The 9243-nt window shown below is 39.3% G+C and overlaps 1 protein-coding gene across 1 annotated transcript in view; it reads left to right on the forward strand.

The window, feature by feature from the left end:
* The window catches only part of CUNH10orf67 (chromosome unknown C10orf67 homolog), a 77335-nt gene that overhangs the window by 38177 nt on the left and 29915 nt on the right, over positions 1–9243 (forward strand). The window contains exons 7-8 of the mRNA XM_028764789.1: positions 953–1011; positions 5537–5602. Coding sequence (XP_028620622.1) covers positions 953–1011; positions 5537–5602 — 125 coding nt within the window. The remainder of the gene's footprint in view (positions 1–952; positions 1012–5536; positions 5603–9243) is intronic.

Genomic DNA, 9243 nt, shown 5'->3' on the forward strand with positions numbered 1-9243 from the left:
AGGGGAGGGGAGGGGAGGGAGAGGAGAGGAGAGGAGAGGAGAGGAGAGGAGAGGAGAGGAGAGGAGAGGAGAGGAGAGGAGAGGAGAGGAGAGAGAGGAGTTTGCCTTACTTCGTTTAGGAGTTCTGTAAACAGACACACGTGCGATGGTCTAAAACTATTACCTACAGAAGGGGGCATGTTGGGATATAGCTGTAGAGAAGCAGGCTTAGCCCTTCAGAGTAAAATGCTGAGATTCAATACTTAGATTCAATTTCTGATATGAATTTTAAATGTGAATTTTCTTTTTGAGACTTTAGATTTCATTTTGTTTAGACCATAAACATCTTAATTTAAATGTGCATTTTCATCTCCAGAAGTACACTGCTTTTAAAGTGATTTTTAAATTTAACTGTGGGCATTGCATTTGTGTGGGGTGTTTCTCCCTCTTTGTATGATATTCTGGTAATCTACACTCTGAGAGCAGAGCAGAGATTAAAACATGGATATGAACATTGGTGAAATGAGATACATTTTAGTGTATTTAGTGCAGGAGGATGCCACACCACTATGAATCCATTTCTCTTCTGATGTGGCACGACAGTACTTTCTCAGGGAGTGGTCTTTCTTAGCAAGTCATAAAGTGCCACCTGCTAAATAAAGCACTTCGTATTGGCTGTAACTAACAGAAAAAAAAACAAAACAACTGTCCACCGCTAGTATTGCTGAAAAGCATTTAGCCCTCAGCCACACTTGAATCTTGAACTTATTTCTTACTCCATCTCTGACCAGCCATCTTAACAGCAGGAAGAACGCTGTGAATGTCAAGGGCATTTGTGAAGGTCACAATCCTGCTAGGACTTGTGAACACCAGGCCTGCCGATCCCTCTAAAGCCTGCCTCAAGCAGGCAGTTTGAATACATGGGCCTACGCATGTAATTTCATGGTCGGCCTCTCTCTCCTTTTGTTTACAGAGGATGAACTTATGTATCTGAAAGAGATTTCAGACCAGGATCAGCGAACTATTCAAAAGGTACGAAGATCTTTTACATTGATAAATGACTCTTTTTAAATTGAAATATCAGTACCATTGGCTAAATGACACCATGCCAGGGCGTTGTCAGCTGTAGAGAAAGTTGGCTTAAGCATTTCTCCATTATGTCATTTTCACAACATACTTCCTTGTTATCTGGAATAAAGCAGCTAGTTATAAATAAGAAATTTGACTGAGAAAACCCATTGGTCTATTGGTAATCACCCATTTGGGGATATATGAGCATCTATCTTGTTGGTTGTAATGAACCTACAAGTTACAGGACTTTTTGAGTTTCCTAACTTTACTTGTAATCATCTATAACTTATAACTAAGAACGGGAACAGTCACATCTTGTCTTCAGGCCAGATGTTGAAGGATGCTCTTTTTTCTCTGGACAAGAATAAATTGGCTTATTCTGCTAGATCAATCTTCATTGAAAGTAAGAAAAGTTTCAGTGTCATGAAAATCAAGATTCCCTGGCGCATCTGATGCACAGAACCATAGCGACAGTTCTCCCCACCCACCCACCCCCGACCCACACTGGTGAGATAGCCCTGCTTGAAGTCTTCTGAGCAATATTTCTCCCCTGTGCAGCGTTCCTTGTACTGTGAGCCCCTGTGCAGACAGCAGCCTATCTCACCTGTGCTGAGGACCGTGCCTCACACCTTAAAATGCACGCCTGTAGTGCTACATAGGATGATGATGCATTTAGAGTTCATAGAACTGCAGATGAAAGGCAGATCCACATCCTAAAATTATTTTGGTAAAGGTACATACTTTACAGTAAGTGGACTATCAAATTTTAGGTTCAATTGTGCAAAATTAAAAGCATGGTTCTTGGAACTGGAGAGATAGCTCATTGGTTAAGAGCACTGGCCACTCTTCTAGAGGTCTGGGTTCTGTTCCTAGTACCTACCCAACCAGCTGTAATTCCAGTTGCAGGGGATCGAATAGCCTCTAAGTACACTGCATGCACTTGGTGTATAGACATACATGCAAGCAACACAACCATACATATAAAAATAAATATTTTAAAAAGAATAAAAAGAATGTGTGTATATATGTATGAAATATATATATACATATATATGTATATATACATGTATATATCTATATGTATATATAAATATATATAGATATATCTTTGTTCTTCAATTACATAAGCCACATTTCAAAAGCATGGTGGCCACATGGACCCAAGTTAGGGTCAGATTCTGACCAGGTCTGACTTTGCACTGCACAATATTCTTGGAGTTATGATAGAATTAAACACTGACAGTTGTAGTTAACACCATGTCAGAGTTGGGACATGTTTTCATCTGCTAAGCAGGTCTCCATGAAATGATTTCATTTTCTTGGGCTTCACCCAGTTTCCTACAGCTGCACCATAAACCCTGCTGTTACAGAGTAGCAATGGTCTCTGGAGATTCTTAGGATCGGTTTTGTTGGCATAAAAGGAAATCTCCAGATTCTGGTCTCACTTTGCTTACCTGGGAAGCACACTGCTCATTTAAAAAGTTCCTCAGGCTACTCTTCTTTAGGACCTCTAATGACAATGAGTTACAGTCTAGCCTGTGTGGAATACACTATGAAGTTAAAGCCAGAAATGTCCTCTGTAAGTCCTTAAGGGTGCAAGCCATGCCTGTGTCAGCTGAAATCACTCAGTCACAGGCTGCCTCAGGCTCTAGATCTGCACTGCTCAGGGCTGCCTCCTGACCACATGTGGCCCCTGGACATTTGCAATATTTGAGAGGATTCATTTTGAGCAATTTTAAATGGAAAACCCCAATGCTTGTTTCAATGAGTATAAAAAAATCTTCATGTTTTCAATAATTTAGATAATGAATCTGCCTTCTCATCTGGAAGTTTTTTAAAATCTACATAGATAACATTTTAACTCTCAAATTTGTCCTGAATTCAAACAGATATACACAGTGGTTTTTTAAAAATTCCATGTAAAATATGAGATATTTCCCTCATAATTTTAATATTCATTAGGTGTTGATATTAATATTTGTATTACATATTGGGAGAGATAAAATATAATTTCAACATCATGTTTTACTTTTCAGCAAGGCTTCTGTAAAGTTGAATTTATGTATATGACTCACAATGGGTTTCTGTTTGCCAGCTCTATTCTAGATGATTATAGTACAGTGGCTGTCAACCTTCCTAATGCTGCGGCCCTTCAATACAGCTGTTTGTGTTGTGGTGACCCCTAGCCACAAAATTATGTAATTTTGCTAATATTATGCATCATAATGCAAATACCTAGTATGCAGAAAATCTGATATGCAGAATGTCTGATATGTGACCCCTGTGAAAGGGTCAGCCAACCGTTCACTATAATCTGCTACAGTACAGCAGATCTCTTCCATCTCAGTCTTCCTCTACAAGTCCTGTGCTTCTCCTTTACTTTTCCTTACAACCCCTGGAGATCCATACAGACACACAGTGTAGACTCGCTTCCTGCCGAGAGGAAAGAATCTAGACCCTCCTCGTTCCTGTTTTATTTCTGACTTTGTGTCCCTGTGGACTAGTTCTCGCCACTCCCCCTTCCTCCTTCTCCCAGGCTTACTATGTATATAGAGATAATAATGTTTGTGGAGGTGGTTTGTCAACTGGAAAGCAGGTCAGACCTTGTTGAACCAGAGAGAACAGACCTTTGTTGCTTTGTTCCCAATACCTCTTATTAAATTTGTTCAATGGTGTTTATTAGGTATTTTTGAGTGTCATACGTTGTATTAGTGCTAGAAAAATTTAAATATATATATGCATATATAAGTACATATATATATGCATATATATATGCACACACACATTATACACACACACACACATTGTACACACACACACATACACACACACAAGTTGGGGGAGGCACCTGCAGGGAAGGTACAGACCAAGACCACAGAGCAGGGTGATACATGGAGAAAAAAAGAAGCCTGGATTGAACTGGAAGGTTCTAGAAACCTTTTGCAAACAGTCCCACTCTTTTTCTCATGCAGCTCTCTTGGGAGGGCTGCCTGAGCTGTTATTCTCCAGAGGAGAGGAGCTCACAGAAGCTGACAGCTGAGTGTGAGTGTGCAGTGTGAGGTGTGTTCTAAGACTTCTGGAAATGTGGAGTGGCTGATCTTGCAATAGGGACCTGTTGAGATAACAAGGTGAGAAGACCAGAGCCTGGGGAAGAGGCGGGCAGAAAAAGAAAGAATGGAAAAGACAAACTCAAAAGCTTCGAGACACGAGCTCCCTTCTTTAAGCAGTAGGTGTAATAAAAGAACAAACTGAAGATGAAACTGTCTGGGATAAGTGCCCTACAGAATGGAATTCAGTAGCGTCCATGTTGTAATTCAAAATTCATATTTAATTTAGCATTCTATAAGCCTGTTTTCCATCCGCTGCCACCTCACAATCTCTTCTTGAGACCTTATTCTAGTATGTGGCATACCAGGAGGCTGTGAGCACAGTCAAAGCCCCAGCAAGCTGAGGGGCTGCCCGAGGCATGCTCAGCTGCTCAGCGTGGGTGGTAGGAGGGTCAAAGCCAGCCAAAGAAAGGCATTGAGCTGTCTCCCGAAGCTAGAAGCCAGACAGAGCTAGGCAGGAATAAAACGGAGGGAGAGTCCAGAAGGGAGTCTAAGAACAGTAAAAAGCTGTTTCTTAAAGGGCACAGTGTATGTTTTGACCAGCTGGGGAGTACATAGGAGGAAGAGGTATCGATGATCAGGCACACTGGACAGGGTCACTCACCCAAGGGTCGGATGCCTTCCTTGTTCCTGGAGAAGCCTAGACTCTGTGCTAGGCTCAAGATGAATAGGAAGAAAGAAGTGGGGGTCCAAGCCAGGGTGAGAAGTCAATAGGTAACTTGGATAAACAGTAGACAATACAAAGTCTTGAATGATGACTCTAGAGATGTTTATCAGATTAGTAAACACAATTAATTGATTGAGTTGAACAAAGGTTTAAATTAAGGTTTGAATTTTACCAACATAAACAGCAATTGTTTCAACTTCCAAAAAAAAAAAAAAAAAGTACATAAGGACAGAGGTAAAAAGTGTGATTTTAAGAATTTTCAGTCAAAGTAAATGATTTGATATGCAAATAAATATATCATCAAAACCTGAAGCAAGTAGATGTGTCATACAGAAAGTTACGCAAAGCTGTTATGGAGGCAGACTAACTCACCCTGTCGCGTCAGGATGTCACATCTGAGACAGATGTGGCGAGAAAAGTTGTAAGTCACATATTGGCATTAATTATTCACTATTATTATGAATTATATTAGAAAATGTAATAATTAAACACTATTAATCAATAAACATTGGCATTGTTTTGTAGGTTAATTCGTTTATGTAATGATTATCAGAACATAATAATCTATAGGAAAGTAATTTTCCCTTTGATCACATTGGAATCCATTTTTCTCCCACATTAAAATGTGTTTTTACTACATTCTGCTGAGGAAAACAGCGTAGGTATTGTGTTCTTATCTGTAGTTAAAATGTCCTACTTTTCTCTGTTACAGTTAATGGACAGTAGAGACAGACTAAGGTATGAGCTGGATTGTGAAAAACTAGCCATTCAAGACATGGTAAGATGGTTTCTATTTCCTCTAAGGAATCTGACTTCAATTCAACCTGACTTTAATCTAACCTGAATGTTTTAGGTGCTTCACATGTAACAATTGCTGTGAGCATCTTATTTCTCCTTCATTGAGACCCTGAGTATATGTAGAATTATAGAGACTATTAAATAGGTGTTTGTAGGAAAAGTTTGAATGTTGTTTCGATACACAGGGAGTAAACTCTGGGATAAGAAACAGTGTCACCACTGAAGATGAGGTGTAAAGTATTTTTATTTTATTCTGGAAATCTAAACACCAAAATAGAATTTGAAAGCCCAGGATTGGGAAAGATTTGCCGGTTTTAGTTACAAATTGCAGTAAGCAGCAGCAAAGAAGGAGTGCAGCTAGATATTTTGGCATTCCGTGCTAGTCTCAAGAAAACACTGCCTTTTTATGTTCTTTTAAGAGAACTTTCCAGACGGCTGGTCTTTTATCAGTTGACTCCCCCACCCCAGGCCCTCACCACCAGCTCGTGGGGCAGCGCTGCCTGTCAGCTGACCACCACTAGTATGTCTTTGTTACAGTAAACTGTGTTTATTATAATAAAAAATAAAACACAGCTTGACTTGGGTCTGAAATGTGCTTGGAAAGAATATGATACTGTGTGCAGGAGAATAGGTTGCTCCCAGGAAATCCACGCCACTTCACACACTGAAACGTTTGCTTTCCACAGCTTGTCAGACTTGTGCCAAGTTGTGACTGTCTCCCTAACTCTGTTTTGTTACCCTGGGGCACCCTGTGTTTTGGGTTCCTTGTCATAGAAATTAATGCAAAACAATGGTCCTGGATTACAATGAAGCCTTCTATGAAACCAACTTGGGAATGCAGGCGAGGGGGGAAATTTAAGACCCACTGTTCATAAACACCACGTATTAGCAGATGTGCTTTGGGGTCCTTTACTTTTAAATACCTGCATATAAAAAGCCTCCCTCCTTTGAGTGTACTTGGTAGGTTTCTGGTATTCTCACAATCTGTCTCCTCTGTGCTTCTAGCAAAGTCCAGCCTCTGCTTAGAAAAACAGCTAAATACATACATAGTGATTACGGGGAAGGGAAGTGTTTTTATTGGGAGTGAAGTAAATGTGACATTGTTAGTTTGTCAGTAGCAATTGAAAGAACCCTCCAGCAGGGAGTTTGTGCCTGTACTTGGAGTAGACCTCAAGCCCTGTTCGTTCATTCTTTCTTCTCTTTCTTTCTTTTTTAAAAAACCTTAAGAGTTCAACGGGTGTTGTTGTGTTGCTCACAGTGGGGGTGGGGGCAGTGGGGACCAATTCCATTTTATTTTGTTGTTTAGAAGTTTGTTGGGCCTGAAGCTTGTTGCCAAGCAGGAAGAACTTGCCTCAAAATGAAACAAAAACAAACAAACAACAACAAAAACACTAAAGCACTAGAGTTTTAGTGTGCTTACAGACAGTTTGGGGGTTCAAGTTCTCAGTCTGAGCATGAGCCTAAGTCTGTCCTTGGGGCCAAGGTTGTCATGGTGGACATATTCCCCTCCATCTCCCCGAGGCACTGAAGCTACCTTAGAGAGAGATGACTTCTGGGGTGTCCGCAGTGCTGTTTCGTGCACTCTGTGTTTGTTCAGAAGCCAGAGTGTAGGGGTGTACAGAAAAGGAGAGGAAAAAAGTAAAACTGGCCATTATTTTATATCCATCTCATTTCTTAACTGAAGGGCTTCTGGTTTTCTGTTACTGTTTCCCAAAATAGTTTCTGGCCTATTAAGAGTCTCATATAAAAAGCAAATGCACATTTAAAAACAACAACAACTACAACACACACTAAGCATATGTAGGCAAGATGGCCATTTTTACTACATTAATCCTGCCAATCCATGAGCATGGGAGATCTTTCCATCTTCTGAGATCTTCGATTTCTTTCTTCAGAGACTTGAAGTCCTTGTCATACAGATCTTTCACTTGCTTGGTTAGATTCATACCAAGGTATTTTATATTATTTGTCACTATTGTGAAGGGTGTCATTTCCCTAATTTATTTTTCAGCCTGTTTATCTTTCACATAGAGGAAGGCTACTGATTTATTTGAGTTGATTTTATAACCAGCCACTTTGCTGAAGTTTTTTTTTTAATCAGGTTTAGGAGTTATCTGGTGGAAGTTTTAGGGTCATTTAAGTATACTATCATATCATCTGCAAATAGTGATATTTTGACTTCTTCCTTTCCTATTTGTAACCCTTTGACTTCTTTTTGTTGTCTAATTGCTCTGGCTGGGACTTCCAGTACTATATTGAATAGGTAGGGGGAGAGTGGGGAGCCTTGTCTAGTCCTTTATTTTAGTGGAATTACTTCAAGTTTCTCTCCATTTAGTTTTATGATGGCTACTGGTTTGCTGTACATTGCTTTTACTATGTTTAGATATAGGGTTTGAATTCCTGATCTTTCCAAGACTTCTACCTTAAGAGGTGTTGAATTTTGTCAAATGCTTTCTCAGCATCTAGTAAGATAATCATGTGGTTTTTTTCTGTGAGTTTGTTTATATAGTAGATTACATTGATGGATTTCCATATATTGAACCATCCCTGCATTCCTGAAATAAAGCCTACTTGATTGTGATGGATGATTGTTTTGATGTGTTCTTGTACTCGGTTTGCTAGAATTTTATTGAGCATCTTTACATCAATATTCACAAGGGAGATTGGTCTGAAATTCTCTTTCTGTGTTTGGTCTTTGTGAGGTTTAGGTATGAGTGTGATTGTAGCTTCATAGAATGAACTGGGTAGTGTTCTTCCATTTCTATTTTGTGGAATAGTTTGTAGAGAATTGGAATTAGATCTTCTTGGAAGATCTGATAGAATTCTGCACTAAGACCAACTGGTCCTGGGCTATTTATTTATTTATTTATTTATTTATTTATTATTTTTGGTGGGGAAACTTTTAATAACTGCTGCTTTTTTGTAGTTATGGGACTGTTTAGATGTTTTATCTGATCCTGATTTAACTTTGGTACCTGGTATCTGTCTAGAAAATTGTCCATTTCACCCAGATTTTCCAGTTTTATTGAGTATAGGCCTTTGTAGTAGTACCTGACGATTTTTTTCATTTCCTCAGTTTCTGTTGTTATGTGTCCCTTTTCAGTTCTGATTTTATTAATTTGGATACTGTCTCTGTGCCCTCTGGTTAATCTAGCTAAGGGTTTATCTGTCTTGTTGACTTTCTCAAAGAATCAGCTCCTGGTTTTGTTGATTCTTTGCATAGTTCTTTTTGTTTCTACTTGGTTGATTTCAGCCTTGAGTTTGATTATTTCCTGCCATCTACTCCTCTTGGGTGTATTTGCTTCTTTTTGTTCTAGAGCTTTCAGGTGTGTTGTCAAGTTGCTAGTGTATGCACTTTCCAGTTTCTATTTGTAGACACTTGGAGCTATGAGTTTTCCTCTTAGCACTGATTTCATGGAATCCCACAAGTTTTGGTATGATGTGTCCTCATTTTCATTAAATGCTAAGAAGTCTTTAATTTCTTTCTTTATTTCCTCCTTGACCAAGTTATTATTGAGTAGAGCATGGTTCAGTTTCCATGTATATGTGGGCTTTCCATTGATTTTGTCATTATTGAAGACCAGCCTTATTCTGTGGTGACCTGATATGACACACGGGATT

Source organism: Grammomys surdaster, unplaced genomic scaffold (genome assembly GCF_004785775.1).
Source record: "Grammomys surdaster isolate TR1022 unplaced genomic scaffold, NIH_TR_1.0 146, whole genome shotgun sequence".
In the NCBI taxonomy this organism is placed as follows: domain Eukaryota; kingdom Metazoa; phylum Chordata; class Mammalia; order Rodentia; family Muridae; genus Grammomys; species Grammomys surdaster.